The sequence below is a fragment of the Coffea arabica genome, chromosome 2e (genome assembly GCF_036785885.1).
Source record: "Coffea arabica cultivar ET-39 chromosome 2e, Coffea Arabica ET-39 HiFi, whole genome shotgun sequence".
In the NCBI taxonomy this organism is placed as follows: Eukaryota; Viridiplantae; Streptophyta; class Magnoliopsida; order Gentianales; family Rubiaceae; genus Coffea; species Coffea arabica.
The window spans coordinates 24,608,111-24,628,386 of record NC_092313.1 but is presented as its reverse complement, the minus strand read 5'-3'; the positions used below and the strand labels follow the sequence as shown (position 1 = coordinate 24,628,386).

Here is a 20,276-nt window from a genome sequence, read left to right as displayed (position 1 = left end):
TAAAAAAAAAAAAGAAAAACATACTACAAGATGTTTTCAGTAAGTTTGGAACATACTACAGGCGGGATGCATGCATTTCGAAAAACAATTTCAGTAAGTTTGGAAGGGAAGTTGTTTTCCATAAGATGAGTGAAAATATTTTACATAGGAAAATGTTTTCAGTAACTTTTGTGCAACCAAATACGGGAAATTAGGAAAATATTTTCCTGGAAAACATTTTCACCCGAAACAAACGGACCCTACATTTGATTTTTTTTCTCTAAATGGAGATTCATTAAATTACAAAAAAATCATGGGCCATTGAAATTGTTCTTTGGTAGTACAACTCAAGAAGCTAATGGAATAAACCATTAGCAATCCTTTATCATATTTTGGCAGGTCAAAGCCTTGAATATATATATTTTGGCCAAACGGAGTTCGCTGAAATGATGAATGTGCTCAAACAGCAAAGACAATAAATCTCTGCAAGAATTGAATCTCTCAAAAAAGAAATGCCCACCTTTGATTAAACCATAGCTTGAATCGATGTAACGATACAAATTAAGGGACCTTAAATAAATGCCTATGCATAATCACTTTCTTGCATAGATATATTTCTTGATTCGGTCCATAATCAATTACAGTTTCTTTCTTTTCATGATAATCCTCAGCATCAAGTATTAACACAAAATCGTGATGTACTTGACACAAAAAGTGGTACTATAAATTGACATACTTGATTTGTTTAAAGCTATTTTTTGGCTAATGAATCCATGACAATATTAAATTATCTCCAAAAAATAAAGACAATGAAAAGGAACAACTTCCACAGAAGAGATCTTAAAATCTGTTTCACTAGTTAATTGTTGACATAATCACCAATAAACATCCTATATGTGTACATTTTCAATAAGGCCTCATTTTGTTTTTTCAAAGTTCAAATGTAATTAATTCTTTTAACACAAGTACTTTTTTTTTTTTGTCAATTTAAGCGGCAAATACACACGGTTACCTAAGGTAATTCCACCAACATATTCAAAAGGCAATTGTTGACTTTCGAGTATGTCCATGGACCTTAAGTACCACACACACACACCTCTCAGAATCGATGTGAGAACGGGAAAGGGACTACACAGGAGTTACTGCTAAGCCTTAACTAAGACCCACTCACAGATTGCACCTCTCCATTTGTTCTTTTTTGTCAATTTAAGCGGCAAATACACACGGTTAGTTAAGGTAATTCCACCAACATACTCAAAAGGCAATTGACAAGTACTATGATATACATATTTTTTGGACCATTTTAATGATCAAGATTTGGTGAGAAATTCAACTATATAAAGTATTGGATTGGCTTCTTTTGTATTAAAAGATGGCCAAATCAATGTGATTTATGACTAAGGATATACTACATACCTACCAGGACAAACTATCAACTTGCCCACCAAAATAAATTTCGTCCCTTATCTTTGGGGTAGCATGGCCTTAATTTTCACACAATAAAGTTGTGAAGATGACCATCCTCCCTAACCAATTTAAGTTCAGCTACATTACAGAATAAGCTACATTATGGAGCAAGCGTTAGGATTTTCATCACTAAACAATTGAGGGGCGTATACGTAATGAACAAAATATGGAGTGTCGCCTTCCTTAGTTTTTGCTGCTACTTTCTCTACTTCTTTAAACTCAACAATTTTTACTTCAATTTTTTCTTTTTCTTTCTTTTCGTCCTTTTTCTCTTTTTCTTTCTCTTTCGCTTTTGGAGGAATGATCTCTGCATATTTGTGGACTTTTTTCCGCATGTACGTAAGGAGTTTTTCAACCTCGATGACTCCTTCAATAGATATGGTTTGAGCTTTAATGTCTGTTTTGACATTATGAATGCCTGCATTAGCAGTATGTCAGCTTCATATTTCAGAACCAGAAAACATTGAAAAAATAAAGTAATTAATAATCCCATAAAAAGTTTCATAAAAATATGTTAATACCTTTGTGCTTTAGTAATCTCTTTCTTATTTCACGCTCACATTCGGCACAATGCATGTAAGACTTTATTAATATTGTCTTGATAGTTTCCTTCACAAAAAAATGAAAGCATAATTAGTAAACATGATCCACAGTGATATAAACACTAGATGGTAAAACAGCAACATTGCTCTTTCTATCTTACCTTTCAATACATGAAAATCAATAACCCACGAGAGATCTTTGAGAAAATTTGTCAAGATAACAAAGGAATGTGCAATTTGACTACTAATTTTTACTTTTATCAAGTTCAACTTCAATAATGTGCTGAAAATGGCAAATGTCATTTCTTATAACTTTGTTACACCTCTCTAAGTAAATAGATCTTTGGGTGCTCCTGCAATAACAGGTCAAGAACAAAATTTTCGATTAAAGGCTATAACAATTTATGATGTTTGATATTGTCTTCATTTAGCAGTCTGTTCAAGTAGGATGCTTTGTCATTTTAAGGAATGGTTTGACGTTTGATATGTATAAATACTTGAATAAGCGATATTACCTTTTTGGTTTCTTTAGCTCCTTTTTCTGCTTCCTTGACCTTGGTTTCGGATATTAGCTCAACTTTCTTCTTGCTCCATTTTTGTAGCCTTTCATGTATCTTCTTTGCTACGATGGCTCCTTTTATTGTCACCTCATTCTTCTCATGTTTTACGTCTACGCTGTGAACACCTGGGAGCACCAGCATAAAGTGATGATGTTACACAGATGCCTCCAATAGTTGCTGAAGATAAATGGAAAAGAAATAAAAGAAGATAAAATCCAAAAAGAAAGAACAAAATCAAAAGTTTTGGCTATCTAGGATGACATATTATTACAAAAAATTAAAAAGAAAAAAATTAAGCCACAGTTCTTGAAACCATCTTCGATTTACTGCCTATGAAAAACCAATTCCATCTTTTCTAGCCAGAAGATTTTCTCGGACATCCCAACCAAAATTTGAATCCATCCTAGTAACACCTTAGAATGTTGAATCCATCCTAGTACACAGGCCATCTGAAAATTAATGAAATTATAGCATGCACCAGTGGATTAGTAACGATCAAATTTTGTTCTTACATTTTTCGATCAGTTTCTTGCAGATTAGCTTTCTCTAGTTTAGAATAAAGCAACATTTTCATTTCTTTTTGTGTGTGGAAAAGCAAGATCTACAGTTTTCCTATATACTGAATTTACAAATGGATATGCTAGTCATACCTGAGATCCTCAAGAGGGGTCTCCGGATATCATGAGCACACTTGGGACAATGCAGATTAATTCTGTAAACTGCAGTAATCACTTCAATTTCTTTCGTAATCACTTCAATTTCTTTCTCTTTCTCTTTCCCTTTCTCTTTCTCTTTCTCTTTCTTTGCAGTAATCACTTCAATTTCTTTCTCTTTCTCTTTCCCTTTCTCTTTCTCTTTCTTTTCTTCTTTCGACATAATTGCTAAAACTATGTATGAGATTTTCAACAATTGCTACGAACTTTGGAAAGTAATTAACTGAAGACAATCCCACTTGAGAACAGGACTCATTACATGTCAGACATAATTAGAAATGGCCATTTGAGGAGAACAATTCATCACTAAGTACTAATTGGAAGTTAAACTAGAGAAATGTAGAAATGAAATGTAGTTCCATTCTAGGCATCCATTAGCTGACGTATTTTTCAAGGCAACTGGTTGGTGGGAATTGATGAAATTAGTTCACTTGCATTTAGAAATTTTAGCCAAAAAAAAGTGTGTATTATCGTCTAATTTCTTACCTAAGTTCACTTATGAAAAGGAGACTATGACAAACATGAACAAGATTACTTGATACAAAAACCAAAATAGGACGAACTCTTATAGTAATAGTAGTATTGTTATGAATATCCAAATTTCAAAGAGTGGGGCATAATTTGCTGGAGTGTTTCGGCCCAAAACTTGATTTGTTTAGGTGATTACTACTGAAAAAAAAAAATTTAAAGTTCCTTTTGCAATCAACTTTCTTGGCTCTCTGGTGTAGTTCTTTAATACCTGGGGTACAAATCGATCAAGTCTTGACAACAGGATTTCTTCGAGTCAATTTCTACTTTCATTGGTGGCCGTAGACTAGTTTATACACAGTGCAATTCGATTGAGCTAAATACTTGTTTTTGACTATTTGTAACCAAAATAGTTTCTTGTTCATCAAACTCAAGAAACTGTATATGCATAATTACTCTCAATTAGATGATCGGGTCACACCAACTCCACCTGCCAGCGTCACCTTTTGCACAAACCTATACCTTCGTCTTGAACCAATTGGTAAGAACTATTTCTTTGCTTTTGGAAACATACTTTTTACCTAAACTACTATATTTACCACCTCCCACTCTCTCTCTCTCTCTTGTTTTCTTTTTGTCTCAATGGTTTTCTATATCATCCATGGGCAGCTCCCCAAGGTAGATGACGGGGGCCATGTTAACTGATTGCTTTCATACGCATTTTTGTTCCCCCTCACAAGTCTGCTTTGCTTAACCTTACTTTCCTTTTTCTTCTTTTTTTTTTTTCCCTCCCTTGACTATATATCTAAAAATAATATGAGAACTTACTGTAGCTACCCAAAATGCCGCCACGTGGTGCTTTAGGAGTTCAAGCTTGCATTTCTTTTGCTACTTAATCTTTGTTCTCTTATTGTAGGGATTCAAGTGGGTTGTAAATTTTGGGTCATGGAATAATCATGTGATATGAAGTATGATGATAGAAAAGACAGCCTAACTAAATGCTATGAAGGAAAAAAGAACAGTAAATCCGACAAATTGTAGCACTAATTTATTGTTTTTCCGGTTTGTGTATTGGTTTGTGCGTATAAATAAATGGATGAAATTTATTTATATAATTAGTGTAGAGCATTGAAATTAAATACGGAGCCTAACAACTCTAAATGTAAATGCAAGGTTATTTATTTAAAAAGAAATATGAGGGTATCATTGTGAGAATTTGTGCTTTAGTTTTTTAACTTTTGTAGATTTTTTGTTGTTTGAGATTTAGAGAAAAAAGAAGCACCGGGAAATTATATCTTTGTAATCATAGAATAGATCCTACATTAAGATAATTTATTTCGTAGTATTATAAGTGGATTGAAGCGAAGGGCTAACAACTACGACCGTAAATCCAGTGTTAAAGAAACAGTCAAAATTTATATTTTTGCGATGAGAGAAAAGGCGCATTAAACAAAATTCATTTTACGCTCTCATGATCAAAGAAAAAATTAGCGAGTCTTAGTGTAAACGTAGCTTTATTTATAATTTGTGTATATTATTAAATTAAAATTATAAATGCAACCTTATTTATTTAGAGAGTAACTATAACTATATTCTGTCTTTGAGAAAAAATCTAATAAAAGTTATATTTTAGTGTTGAAAAAAATGTATAAAAGAAAAAGAACCCTTTTATTTTTCTATTTATTTTATAAAATTAATTTTTCTTTATTGGTGGATTTTCATTGATCACCTGTTATGTTCTTAGTTACCATTCGATTGTAAAGTTAACACACAGCTTTATGGTGCACTTTGCTAAAGTTTAAAACCTTTGACCATCACTTTGCAAACGTTGTCCTTGGACTTTCTTTTCTTTTTGCATAGGATGATAATACTGATCATGTTTTACTGTTCTACTACCTTGAATTACCTAATGTGATTGAATGTTTGCTTTTTCCCTTGAAGTTACATTGTACTTTTAAAAAATACTTGCCATTTGATCAGCTATTAGCTGTGCTTTTATCATACCTCCACCATTATATTAGAGCACAAAGCAATGGGTTAATTTACTTATCATTGACTCTTTTTTTAGATGTAAATCTTTATAATAGGAAACATATAAACTAGATTAAGCTTAAAAGCTTTTCTTACTTTTCTTCTTCTCATTTCCATAGAATAGAAATGAATAGCTCTGAAGTTCCTCATCCTTTTCTTGCTTCGTAAGATTTTCTTTGAATTGCTTTTTGTTACTATACTTATTCACCCGTTTGTTAGCATGCTAAGAGAATGTTTTCTGAAATGTCTGATGCCTCTATTTTCTAGAATTTAGGTTAGTTTCGGCCACATTGAGTTTTCTAATTGCTTTTAGCCAGGTTTATCATGCTACTAAAAACTTGCCTTTATTGCTTGATTAAATGTTACTTAGGCAGTTATTTTCGGTGGAGTTCCTTATCAGTTAATCAGCTATAATTTGATAACTTTCTTGCAAACAGTTGGACCATAACTGAAAAATGAGGTACAAGCTTTAACAAGTATCATTATATATGTTTCCAACACTTTTGACTATTAAGTTTAATGATTAAATTGAAGGAAATCTTGGAGGGCTATTTAACTTACTTTTTCCCTGTTAGTCTTTCTTACTACTTTATCTTGCTTGGACGTTGGTTGATTTTCATAATTGTTAGTTAGAAATACTAAAGTTGTCTGCAATTACCCAACTATATATAGGTAGAGAAGAAAAATAAAAAAGAAACATTTTGATGATTGTTAGCTCAAAAATTAAACAAAGACTACATATTAAAATAAATAAGTACAAACAATTCATTATATTTTTCCAAAATTATGATTGCAATTGAAAGGTTTTGGGTGGGCACTGCACAATCAATCTCAACTAGTATATATATATATATATACACACACACATCTATCTTGTATACAAGAAAAAAGGGGGTTTAGTTGTTTGCCTCCTTTCTTGCCACATGATTTCCTAATAGCTTGACAAGTGGCATGACTATAATATTTCTTATCCATTGCATATCATTTTTTTTTTGTCCCTTTGTTCATGCCAAACCAAACAAGTATGACGCTTATGTTATCCTTTTTGAACCCAGTGGGTTTTCTATCTATTTTATATATCTTATATATAAGAAAAAAGGGGTTTAGTTGTTTGCCTCCATTCTTGCCACATGATTTCCTAAAAACTTGACAAGTGGTATGACTCTAATATTTCTTACCCCTTGCATTTCATTTTTTTTTTGTCCCTTTGTTCATGCCAAACCAAACAAGTCTGACGCTTATGTTATACTTTCTGAACCCAATGGATTTTCTATCTATTATATATATATATATATATATATATATATATATATATATATATATATATATATATATATATATATAAGAAAACATGGGAGTTTATTGTATCACCCCAATTTTTTAACAAGTGGCATAGCTCTCCTTTGAGGAAGTTGTGATTTTTTTTATCATTTTTTATTTCCCCACTTCTTCCTTGATGGGCCAAAACAGAAGATCTACTGTATAGGTTAAGACAAAAGATTTTCACTGTAGGTCATTTTGCTTAACTATATGGATTTCTACGCTTTTTATGTGTTGATTTATGACCATAGGATCAAGTTTTACAAATTAATGAAAAACTTTTAGTTCTTGGATATTGATTAATTATGTTTAATTAGTAGCTCGCCCAATTCTTATATTTAAATAACTCCTTTATATGATCCATTAAAGTGTCTTTTCCTATTGTACCATAACTCATTTCTCAAACTTGTATAGAAAATCAACTTTTTTTCTTTCCAATTGTACTTAACCGTGCACTTGCTTTATTGCCTTCCTTCATTAACCTCAAGATAGTGATGGATTTCATAGATTTTTTTTACGTATTTCCCATAATCATAATATGGTTATTTACTTTCGCTTAAGAGAAATTGTAGACTCAATTGACAACTTTTGGTTTAATTACAATTAAAGCTATGTTGCTATTGAATTGATAATGCATTCATAGTGTATTTACTTTCTCTCCTTTTTGATATCATCATGTAACGTAATATAGGTTCAAAATTCTTTTTCCAAATCACAATAATTAGGGGGCTAATTTCATTCCTTATAAAATCGGGGGAGGGGTAGGTGGTTAATTTCATAGATGGAATTTCTTTTCATAGCAAATTTTAATTATTTTGATACTTAATTTTTCTCCTGTATTTTGTTCATTGTATACTAAAAAATATGTTGCTATATGTTCAATTAAGCTACTAGGGGCCTAGCTAAGGTACCTCTAGTACATATTGTTGATCTTGATCCCTGTCTTTTGATATTTACAAAACAAATGGATAGTACTAATATCTCCGCAAAGATCCTTTTAGCAATGAAACAAATCAGGTTTAAAGATTAAGTACAATTGAAAGAGACAAAAAGTGCTGAAAGCTGTCGGACGCTCGTGAAGATTGGATCGGACGTCCGATAATCATTGCGCAACTTCGGACGCATGAAGAACTCCATCACCAGACGTCCGAAGGAAATAAGACATTCCCCCTAACTCACTGACTTCGACCGGACGCAAGCATCGGACGTCCGATAGAATTGAGATATTTCTTCTAACTCATCGTCTGGTTTTGGACGCAAGCACCGGACGTCCGATAGAATTGAAGAAGATTTTTCAAACTCACTACCTACTGTCGGACGCATACTTCGGATGTACCGAACGTCCGATACTCCCAACGGCTAGTTGACTTTTCAGTTACTTTCTATTCATTGGAAGAATTAATGAAGCACTTTTTTGGTCTCCTATAAATAGAGCATGGTCAGAAATTTCAAATAACTTTTGCACACTAAAGATACAAAAGATATAGAGTAGTTTTAGTGAGAAAACACTCTCCAAGGAAGATTTGTAGTTTTAGTGGTGTGAAGTTCATTGTAAATTTTTCATTTGTGAGTGAATACTTCAATAGTATAGCTCTGTGAGGGTTGTCCTGAGAGATAGTAAAACTTCCTAACTTGACCAAGTGAAAATTGGGGTAAGGAGGAAGTGAGCCTTCCTTTGTACACAACATTGGTTGTATTTCATCAATTTGAAGAAACTTGTTTGAATTGATCTACAAGTTCAAGAGGAACTTGGTAGTCAATTGGTTTGTAATTCTTCCCTTCTTATTTATTTATTGTTATCTTGTGATCTTTAAATTGCTTATATCTTCAACTTCTCTCAAGTGATATTGTTCATTCATTGATTGATTCATTGTGTGATCACTTAGAAAAGAGGGTAAATTTCATATTGAACAAAAAGTGCCCATAATTTGATTAGTATTATAATCAACCTAATTCACCCCCCTCTTAGGTTGTTTTCGGACCTTACAATTGGTATCAGAATTTGGTCTCCTAGAGATTAAACTCAAACGGCTTAGGAGTAAAGATGACAACCAACAATGCCATATTTTTTGAAGGACAATCTATGATTTGACCTCCAATATTTAATGGATCAAATTATGTGAGTTGGAAAGAAAAAATGATTATCTTATTGCAATCGATTGATATTGAATTGTGATTTATTGTTAATGAAGGTCCATATGATACCTCTGTAGTAGATGAAAATACTCATAGATCTAAACCAAAAATAAGAAATGAATTGACTGCAGAGGATAGAAAGCATCTCACCTTAAATGCAAACGTTATGAATGTGTTATATTGTACTTTAGATTCAAATGAATCTATTAGAGTCAAGGGATGTAAGTTAACTAAAGAAATTTGGGACAAACTGCGAGAAATTCATGAAGGTAATGAGAATGTTAGAGAACAAAAGAAATCTATTTTAGTTACTAAATATGAGTCTTTTAAGATGGAATCTCATGAAGATATTGATAAAATGTATTGTAAATTTAATAATTTTATTAAGAATTTAGAGGTTTTGGAAAAAGAATATACCTTAGGAGAGAAAAACAGAAAAATCTTAAATGCTTTGTCTAATGATTGGGAAAGTAAAGTGACTGCTATTGAAGAGGCAAAAGATTTGAATTCTATACCTATTGAATCTCTTATTAATTCTCTAATCTCTTATGAGCTGAAGTTTAAGACTAAGGTACAAGAAGAAGAAGATGCAAAGGTAAGAAAGAGCATTATTCTAAAAGCATCTCAAGATGTAGATGATTCGGTTTCATTGGATAGAGAAGATTTGGATGTTGATGACAATGATCTTACTCTCATCATACAAAGTTTCAAGAGAATCCTCAACAAAAAGAGATTCACAAAAGGAGGACCTACCAATTCAGATTCTAATCAATTCAACATTGTAAGAAACAAAGGAAAGTATAGGGCCAACAAAAAGCAAGGTGACAAATGCTATGAATGCGGTCAATTTGGACACTACATGAGTGAGTGTCCAATGAAGAAGAAGAAAGAAGGAAGAAAATCAAGACTCAACAACTTCCAATTCACTTGGAATGAGTGCAATTCCGATAGTAAAATTGAAGAGGAAGAAGAATCTAGTCAATTGGCTTTTATGACCATTAAAGATAATGAGGTAACAACTTGTAACTCTCAATTTGATAATGATGATGAAACTGATAATGATCTTGAATCTTTTATTAAAAAATTGCATGATAGTTTGAAAGAATTGTTAGAAACAAGGAATTGAAACACAAAATTAGTTTTCTTCTTCAGGATAACACACGCCTTTTTCAAGAAAACAAGAAGCTGAAAACTGAAAATGATTTCTTGAAAAAAAATGAGATTGATTTACAAAATAAGTTTGATAGAAAAATAAGTCTTTGTGAAATGTTCAAAAAGGAGTAAGGTGATTTGAAAAGAAAAATGAATAATTTAAATGAATTGCTCCAACATAAGAAACAAAACCATTTTCAAGGAAATGGAACAAAAACTCATTTTGGCACTCATGAGAAGAAATTAAATTCTGGTGCAAATGATTTTGTAAGATTTATTAAACCTGATTTTGCAAATAACTCTTTGGTTATATGTAATTTTTGTTGTTAAAAAGGTCACATGAAAAGTGATTGCTATGTGAGGAAAAACATGAGAAGAGGCATGAAATGCATGTGGATAATTAGATATGATGCTAACTCTCAAAAATCCAAATCTCTTGGTTGAGAATGTTTTTAAAAGGGGCATTGTGGATACCACTCTTTTTTCTAAACAATGTTCAAATGATCTTCTATTTGTACATATATATGTGAATGATATTATCTTTGATGCTATTAATGAGTGTTTGTGCAAGAATTTTTTTCCACTATTATGTTGAATGAGTTTGAGATGAATATGATGGGAATTTGAATTTCTCCCTTGGATTCCAAGTGCTTCAAACTCAAGAAGGTACGAAAATTGATGAGAAGAAATACAGAGGTATGATCGCTACAAGTATTTTGTAATGCTTTTGATATTTCTGATGTCCTGAACTAAGTTTCCTTTGATAGTTTTTAAATGACTAATGAATGTTGGTTGATATGAATGTTTGTCTCATTGATGTTCATTAATAATTTTTGGTGTCTTTTGATGTTATTCTTCTGTCATTGGCTGATGATGGTTGCCACTACTATTTTTTTTTATGGTAATTATTCTCTACTTTTATGATGACAAAAAGAGGGAGAAATTACAAAATGGATGCTGGTTTGGGATGTTATGAGTAAGGGGGAGTTCATTTGATAATATTATATGATGGTACTTAATAGTTTTGGATGCTATGAGTAAGGGGGAGTTTCTACTCATTTTCCTTCCTTCCATCCATTGTTTTGTCATTATCAAAAAGGGGAAGAATGTTGATCTTGATCCCTGTCTTTTGATATTCACAAACAAATGGATAGTACTAATATCTCCTCAAAAATCTTTTCAGCAATGAAACAAATCAGGTTCAAAAATTAAATACAATTGAAAGAGACAAAGAGTGTTGAAAGCTGTCGGACACTCGTGAAGACTGGATCAGACGTCCGATAATTATTGCGCAACTTCGGATGCATGAAAAACTCCATCACCGGACGTCCGAAGGAAATAAGACATTTCCCCTAACTCACTGACCTCGATCAGACGCAAGTATCGGACTTCCGATAAGATCCTTCAAACTCGACGATAGCTGTCGGACGCTCACAAAGACAATACCGGACGTCCGATAGAATTGAGATATTCCTTCTAACTCATCGTCTGCTTTCGAATGCAAGCACCGGACGTCCGGTAGAATTGAAGAAGATTTTTCAAACTCACTGCCTGCTGTCGGACGCATGCTTCGGATGTACCGAACGTCCGATACTCCCAACGGTTAGTTGATTTTTCAGTTACTTTCTATCCGTTGGAAGCATTAATGAAGCACTTTTTTGGTCTCCTATAAATAGAGTATGGTCAGAAATTTCAAATAACTTTTGCACACTAAAGATACAAAAGATATAGAGTAGTTTTAGTGAGAAAACACACTCCAAAGAAGATTTGTAGTTTTAGTGGTGTGAAATTCATTGTAAACTTTTCATTTGTGAATGAATATTTCAATAGTGTAACTCTGTGAGGGTTGTCCTGAGAGATAGTAAAACTTCCTAACTTGACCAAGTGGAGATTGGGGCAAGGAGGAAGTGAGCCTTCCTTTGTACATAAGATTGGTTGTATTTCATCAATTTGAAGAAATTTGTTTGAATTGATTTACAAGTTCAAGAGAAGTTTGGTAGTCAATTGGTTTGCAATTCTTCCCTTCTTATTTATTTATTGTTATCTTGTGATCTTTAAATTGCTTATATTTTCTATTTCTCTCAAGTGATATTATTCATTCATTGATTGATTCATTGTGTGATCACTTAAAAAAGAAGAAAAATTTCATATTGAGCAAAAAGTACCCATAATTTGATTAGTTTTATAATCAACCTAATTCACCCCCTCTTAAGTTGTTTTCGGGCCTTACACACACACACATATACATATATATATACGTATACAAGAGAGGGTGAAACTGTAGATGGATTGCTGCACTATTTGATCCATTTCCTATTAAACTAGTCCATCTATAACCACTTCTTGAAACTTGAAAGTTAACTGTGCAAAAATTTTTTACTTTACTTGGAATATTTTGAAGCTTTTTAGAGTCATTCATGTGAAACTAATGCATTCCGGCCTAATTAAGACAAAATAAAGTAACAAATTTGTTTAAGGACCAATTTTTTGGATCAACCAGAACTTTCATGAGTAGATCCTGTGGTAGACCTAAGAGCCAGCCCAATTTAGATTCCCCATAATTAAGAGCCACATCTGGATTTGAACTTTCATGCATAGGTACTCCAGTAGAGATTTACCGGCAGAACCTAGGAGCAATTTTTTGGGGAAATCACAAGTTTCTGTAATTTATGACCAAAGCCCCAGCCCAAATAAGATTTTTCCATCAAACTTAATAGCCCTTTTTTGTTTAACAGATTCTTGTAACAGAAATTGGCACAAAAGAATGCTTTTCCCCAAAACCAAGTCAATGTTTCATTTGTACTGTTCATTCATTGTCTCGCAGAGAAAAATTTGTCCTTGAAGAATGCCCGGACTGCATTGTAATCATGACCACAGACATTGTAAGGCACCTCTTACCTAGACTGATATCCACCAAATGACAGATACAAGAAAATCAAACAGGTATTTCACAACCAAGAATACAATTGTTTACATTAATATCAAGTTAGTTCCACAAACATATGAATTTTTTTACTTGTTGATAATGCCCGCACAAAGTCATATCAACACGATCTGAAGTCTGCAATAGCTGTAAAATGAGGATCATAGAAATGCCAACTTTACAGAGAGAATCTTATACTTGGTAACTGAGTTGGATGATCAGTGAACAGTTGGTATAGGTCACATTTCATAAGCAAGGGTTCATTGCTTTATGTTGTCTTCCTTTTGCCAAAGCAATCACTACAACTAACTGCCACGATAAGTGGAGAAAGAGAAAGGCGAGAGCAGCAGAGGAACATGGAAGTGTTCCAACTTCTGAGACTCCCTGACTTCAAAGACAATTGAGACATAGGGGAAAAAACCAGCAGGATTATATTTGCCAGTGTTAAAGCTAATGCAATAGATCCCAGCGTTGAGATTGTCAACCATACTAATCAACTGACCACTCCTTCCATCTTTATCTGTCATTGAAGTCCCTTGAAGTATCCAGTGACCTGTATGAGACTGAGTAAAAGCTGATGGTGGTTCATTGCCTTCCCAAATTTCCAATTGAACTTCAATACCGGCAGCTGGAGAGCCCTGTGCAACATCCAGGACATGGGTTGTGATGGGAGGCCGAGTCCTAGTAGTAGCTTGGGAAGGTTTCCCAGTGGACGCTTCACTAGTTAAATGTCCCCCAATAACACTTATTCGATCTTCTATAATTCAAGAAATGTAGTCATTTATAACACACAAGACTGATATATCCAAGAACACAAATTTAACTTTAAGATGTAGAAGAAAACTAGCACGGTAACAGTCTACAGCGGGCTCACAGTTTATGTCAGAACTAGGCATTAACACAGAAACTATGACAATTTAATCCATATCTATATCAGATGACAGTGCAGATTTTGGCTAGAACTATTTTGTTTACTCATCCCCAATCTGCAAGCAGATAGTCCACAAACCAGAGGTGGGTTACAGATGAGAGTAATCATGCAAGACAAATGTCATTCAGAAAAGAAGGAATGGAATGTGCGCATCAGATAAATCCAGAGAGTATGAAATGACCTCAAATTGACTGTTGTACAAGAGAAGATAGAAGACTGTCTGATAGTTCTCCTTTTACTTTTTGTAACCTTATCATTGAACAATTGTTGATCTACTGGGTTCACTATTGGCATGTAATTGTGTGGACAATAGATGCATATGTACGTATAAATTGGAGCGACATACACAAGCTTTCCTATCTGCTCAGCCGGATTCAAGCATAAGTCAAGTCAGCAACAAACCAAATGTCCAGAATGTGAATTTAACTGGAACACTGGAGCTCAATAATGCAATCAAATTTGTCTTGGTTCAGGGGCAGCTCTAAACCTGACGGTAATATTGTGATTTGTGTCTTTGGAAAAAGAATCGCTGAGTACACACCATATTTGCAAAATAGTCTGCTAAGCCATACCTCATTAGCAGAGTACTGATCATTATTTGTTAAATGACTGTTAAAGTGATGCGGACAACGTGTAAGCCCTGATTTAGTAACAAAATAACCAATTTCAAACTCTTAAATACCTAAACATACCAATAAGTAACTAATTAAAATAATAGCCATCTATACTTAGATAGCTTGAAGCAGAAGTGTTCAAGTTTTTTGAAGTACCAAAGCCTAATAAGTTAAACTAAGACATCAAACTTATTCCTTGAACTAGGATAAAAACTGCACTAGAAAGAATTTTGACCAAATATGTAAAATATAGAAAGTAAAACAAGAAGTTATAATTTGGAGTCAAAATGCATACATGTTAAGGAAATGTAGCAATACCCAGAGAGACATAAGGGGTAACAAATAGATCTTAATGCATTGAGCAGTGGTTGAATGCAAGATTACCTCCTGCTTTGTTAACAATGTCAGTGGCATTGTCTGTCTTAGCTTCAGAAGAAGCATCTTTTTGAAGAGAAAATAGCTTGGAAAGTCGTAATTCAGTTATTTTCATCTGTTCCTGCGCAGCAATCTCGAGCTCAACTATAGGCCTGTTCACATAGCGTTTCTGCAAACAAGGAGAAGAGATGAGCAATAAAATCAATATATTGGCTCAAACTTAATCCTACACTAAATGGCCATTAATGGGCTTGAAAACTTTAATGAAGGTGTTGAGAAACCAGATGTAGTTAATAACAAATTACTGAATGTCAGCTTTGTCCATTTCACATGCACCAAAAATCTAATATACAAAGGTATCTGAGTAATGTAGACATAAATCCTTTCTTTTCTTCTAACTCTAAAGCTAGCAAATTGCATGAAAAATGGTTCTCTTCATTAATTTCTTTCTTTTTTTTTCTCACCATCACACTTTTTGCCCTTTGCTTTTCCCTTAAACTCACGAACACATAGTAAATTATTCAAAAAATTTCTCCAATTAATGGAGGACAACTGAGTCAGCAAGTTCTGCAGGAGAAAATAGACTCTGCTACAAAAACTTATGGCCTTGTAACTTTCAAACTTCACCTTCATTTCTGCAAGAATTTCCAGTGTAGTCCTTCCAGATGCAAATATGAGAAAGACAATGCCAAACTTTTGCAGGTAACGAGCATTCCACTCGATCAGTTCCTGAAAAATACAGAAACAAACAAATAAGATAAACACAAAATAATGGTACTCAAGCCCAAAAGAACATTAATCATGTACTTGTGCAGTGAAGCCTTCCATCCTAAGACAATTATTACAGCAAAACAAGCAGCCAGCCAGTGGCCAACAAGATTGACTGAAAATCTGACTTCTAATCGAGACAATATTTAACACTTGAAAAGCAGCAAATGGCCATCAAAATAAGTCGTATTCCTCAAACCATGTTCTGGCAGAGAAGTTGGGATTTCATGACAGGTTGAAATAGAAGAGGTGGTCTGGAGATATGCCAACACCTGGAAGCTAGAATCTGTAGCACTGGCTAAAGCTGTTGATTGTTCCCCCTCACTCCACCTACAAAAGAGGGTTTCACCTTTCTTAGAATCACATGAGGCAGCTGCCTATGTGTAATGAAGCAATACAAAATACAAGATCATTTTAGTACATCCAACTCTTCTTTGATTCACAGTAACAGGTAGCAGCATTCTCTCTTAGTTTTGAATTCAGCCATAATTTCCTAGTGTGAGAATCACTCAAAAAAAATTATATACATATATGGATTTCACTCCTCTCTCTTTTCTCATAACAGAATTTACCTAACTTCTGACAAAAGGGCTTGTTCTTATTGAATACAAACGAGTTTTGACTCTGTTTTTAATGTCAACTACACAGATTTCTTCATCATTTCTTTCCTAATTTCTGAGACAAATTGGGGGGGAAAATCCATAAATCAGTTTGTGTTTCTAACTGGAACTTATTATGCAACTCTCAAATCTGCAACTATTATAAAGTAACTAACCATATGAAATTGATCCAGTTCTAATACTCCATAAACTGTTGCAAAACGATCCATGGCATGAACCGATTTATGAAGACTTCGTGGAAGCACATTGTACCAGTTAGATGCCTAACATCTATCCCATCCCAGTTTGCTAAATGATCCCGACCCCCTCTAAAATCTCAATCTCCAAGGCAACCCACAATCATTTCAAGAATGGACTGGATAATCACCTAAAAGTCTAGAACCAAAGTCCGAGCTACAATGAGTACAAAGAACGAATCTTTATAGTACGAAATATGAAACTTCAAATGAAATTGTTCACTTTAACTACTATCCCTTATTCTTGTAATACGCATAAGAATAGCGTATTATCTAACCAACATGGCCAAATCCAATCAATCAGTAGTTCTGAACTTAATCCTACTATCTGTTGATATCCTAGCAATCATTCACATAATTTCACCTAAATTCATCACTGTAATGGTAATTAGTACTTAATATGTAAATACAAAAAGAAAAAGAGGGAGAGAGAGAGTGGGAAAACTGACTGAGCACTGCTACTGCTTTTGGTTTTCTGAGAGTGTGAAGGGCTTTCACCAATTTTTGGATGAGCTGCAAAAGCTTCAAGCCACCCATTTACATCCACCTGAAAAAATGTTCTATCATGTATCCCATATTATACCCAACAAAATATATATATATATATATATATATATGAATATGGAAAAGAGAAAGAGAGACCTTGTTGAACCAGATGTCTCTGGCAGCCTCAACAGCTTGCTGATAATTGGAGAAAGGCCCGGACAAGACCATTTCTTTGGCAAATTTGGTGCTTCCACAGCATCCCAAGAAATCTTTCTGATCAAACACTCCCATTAATTCCGTCTCTACCAAGCACTGTACGAGAATTTGGAGGGAGAAGATTGAATTCTTGATGAAAAGTGACCTTAAAGTCGTCTCAAATTGGCACCAGAGGACAGTTGGCCCTTTCTGTTAATTTGCATACTATAAGGGAGAATTGCTTTTGGGAAAATCACTAATTTAGTCCCTAAACTTTTTCACTAACACCGATTTGATCCTTGAAAGCTTTTTTTATACGCAATTGGTCCTTAAATGAAAATGTCGTGCCAATAAATGACCGATTAGGCTGTGCCACCCAAAACATCTTTTTTCTCGCCTAGGCGGGCAGCCATTTAGGGGCATTTTAGGAAGAAGATATTGGGGCCCTTTTGCTAACGAGATACCAAAAAAAAAAAAAAACAGCACCATTAAATAGAGAAAATGTCTAGTGGGCTGTAAGAGAGCTGACGTTATGCTGGTTGCTGTTGAAGATTTTGGTTATGTGAAGAGCTTTCGGGTGGTTGGAGAAGATGGTGCCATTCTTGACAAAGGCTCTATGGGCCAAGGAACTTCCAACGAATATGAAATGGGGAGACCCGATTCTGAGAGTGATGAGGGGACCGTACTTGGCTTTCAGGTTTTGAAGGATGGATTCTAATTTCAAAAAGGACTTGCCGAGCTATGAAATGTTACCAACGATGATAAACGAATACTTCTCCATTGTTTTACCAATTCAAGATTTAAGATAAGAATTATGACAGCTTTCTAGTGGTCTATTTTATTTTATTAGTCTTGTAGTTGAGTGGTGGACAAGACAAATGGAAACAGGCACCGACGGAAAATTGTAGCATCCAGTCCGATGACTCTAATCAATTCTCCGGCCTAGAGAACAGAACATGACAGTAAGTGGACTCAAGATTCCCAATACCTATGACGTCATCAACATAACAATGCAACAAGCTCAAAATAGAATTTCGCCTACTAAAACTACCATACATCTGTCTTCATGTTTACTTTTGCGATGGGTTTGGCCCCCCTCTGTCTTCTCTGTAAAGCCAACAATGGTAGTGACGAAGCAGCAGTTGTATTGCATACGTTTGTAGGCACGACGGCAGGGCTTCTTCTTATCTTGCTTTGCGACCTTGGGAGTTTGACCTCTCACCTTAACGACACAAAGCTAATGAACTGGGAACCTTACCTATGATGAGATCTGCTTAGAGCTACTAAGAGATCTGCTTGGAGCTGCTGAGACCATGGTTCAAAGTCGCGTAGCGGTTGCAGTCTCAGTCCGGACCGTTCCATATCGTCTCGGCATATCGATCGTGGTTTCGGCGAGACGCAAATTTTTGAAATATTTAATATTCTAAAATTTGTAAAAAATATAATAAACAAAAATAATTAAAAAATTAGTAAAAATAATAAAAATTCGAGTTGACTCGGGATGACTCGGAGTGATTAGGTGTGACTCGGCCGTTCTAACCCTTCACGGTGACGTCTCAGCGAGTCGAGTATCTTGGAATCATATCGTCCCGATATCGTATCGGAAGGCCCGAGACGGTGACGAGACGACTCAACCGAGACTTTGAACCATGGCTGAGACTGCAAAGAGCGAAAGAGTAAGAATCGTTTAATGGTACTTTTTTTTTATTACTATTATTGCTAGTATCTCATCATTGATAGGCCACAATATCTTCTTCAAAAAATGTCCTAAATAGCCGCCCGTCCGAGTGAGAAAAAGATGTTTGGGGTGCGCCACCTAAAAGGTCCTTTATTTATTAGTATAGACATTTTACTTTAAGGACCAATTACATATGCAAAAACTTTGAAGGATCAAATTGTTGTTAGTGAAAAAGTTTAGGGACTAAATTGGTGATATTTTCATTATTTTTAGTGCATCAAAAAGGTGGCAGAGACCAACAGTAGTGTAACTTAGACGGCTTTGTTGTATTTTGTTACTTAGTGAGCTTGGAGATGCAATCAAGTGTACTAAGAAAAAGATGGCACTCATATTATTTATTTTATTTTATATTGGCACATTTTCAATTTTCCAAAAAGGGTGTTTTTAACGTACATTAATAGAGATGGCACTGAAGCAGGTATGAGTAATAGGATTGGAGGAAATGCGAGGCAAGGGTGGAAATCGGGGAGGGGGGAATTTTTTTCCCTCAGGTTAAAATAAGACGTGATGCGGGAGTATATATCATTTTATATATTAACAATTATTTTTTAAATTTTAGTGTAAGTGGGAGAGTTCGAACTTATGATCTTTCGCTCACATTCCTTTCTTCCGAACCATCCAATCTATTCCTCTCCTAACACATTATAGTGGACAAGTCAAGAAACCTGATGTTCTAGTCTATTCTTCCTCTTTTCTTTTGCAGCAACTTTTCGCAATCACACTCTTCGTCGCCTCTCCTTCTCGTTCTTTGCCGCCTTTTCTCTCTTTGAGGCTCTCATATCTCAAAAATTCACACCCCTTCCCATACAGATCTCTTACTTAGCCTCAAGCGTTGAGGACTGATCCATCATCACTATCCCTTAGTCCAAATCTTAGTGAGCAACAATTTTTTAGAGTAAAAATCAAGCCCTAGCAAAATGATGTGAAGGCAAAAGCAGTAATAGTAGGTCGGCATTCACTAATAGTAGTTTTTTTGTGGGTCAATTGTCACCATCTACTCTGCTCCTACTCCTACTCTAACT

General features: G+C 34.4%; 2 protein-coding genes across 3 annotated transcripts; both read right to left on the bottom strand.

Annotated features, from left to right (window-relative positions):
* Nucleotides 1-1,317: 1,317 nt before the first annotated feature.
* LOC113728798 (heavy metal-associated isoprenylated plant protein 4-like) lies at nt 1,318-3,536 on the bottom strand. The gene is made up of 4 exons (XM_072081430.1): nt 3,199-3,536; nt 2,504-2,673; nt 1,968-2,055; nt 1,318-1,864 (listed from the first exon to the last, which is right to left on the bottom strand). Exons 1-4 carry the CDS (start codon nt 3,422-3,424, stop codon nt 1,542-1,544), a joined length of 807 nt encoding a protein of 268 aa, XP_071937531.1. The 5' UTR covers nt 3,425-3,536; the 3' UTR covers nt 1,318-1,541.
* Nucleotides 3,537-13,314: 9,778 nt separating this feature from the next.
* On the bottom strand, nt 13,315-18,507 carry LOC113732098 (uric acid degradation bifunctional protein TTL-like). 2 transcript variants are annotated; one of them, XM_027257717.2, is made up of 6 exons: nt 17,478-18,507; nt 17,285-17,382; nt 16,252-16,309; nt 15,839-15,940; nt 15,221-15,380; nt 13,315-14,045 (listed from the first exon to the last, which is right to left on the bottom strand). In XM_027257717.2, exons 1-6 carry the CDS (start codon nt 17,610-17,612, stop codon nt 13,597-13,599), a joined length of 1,002 nt encoding a protein of 333 aa, XP_027113518.1. In that variant the 5' UTR covers nt 17,613-18,507; the 3' UTR covers nt 13,315-13,596. The 2 variants fall into 2 exon arrangements, with proteins under 2 accessions (XP_027113518.1, XP_027113517.1); XM_027257716.2 differs by having other exon boundaries at nt 13,315-14,048; nt 17,478-18,503.
* Between the last annotated feature and the right edge of the window lie 1,769 nt (nt 18,508-20,276).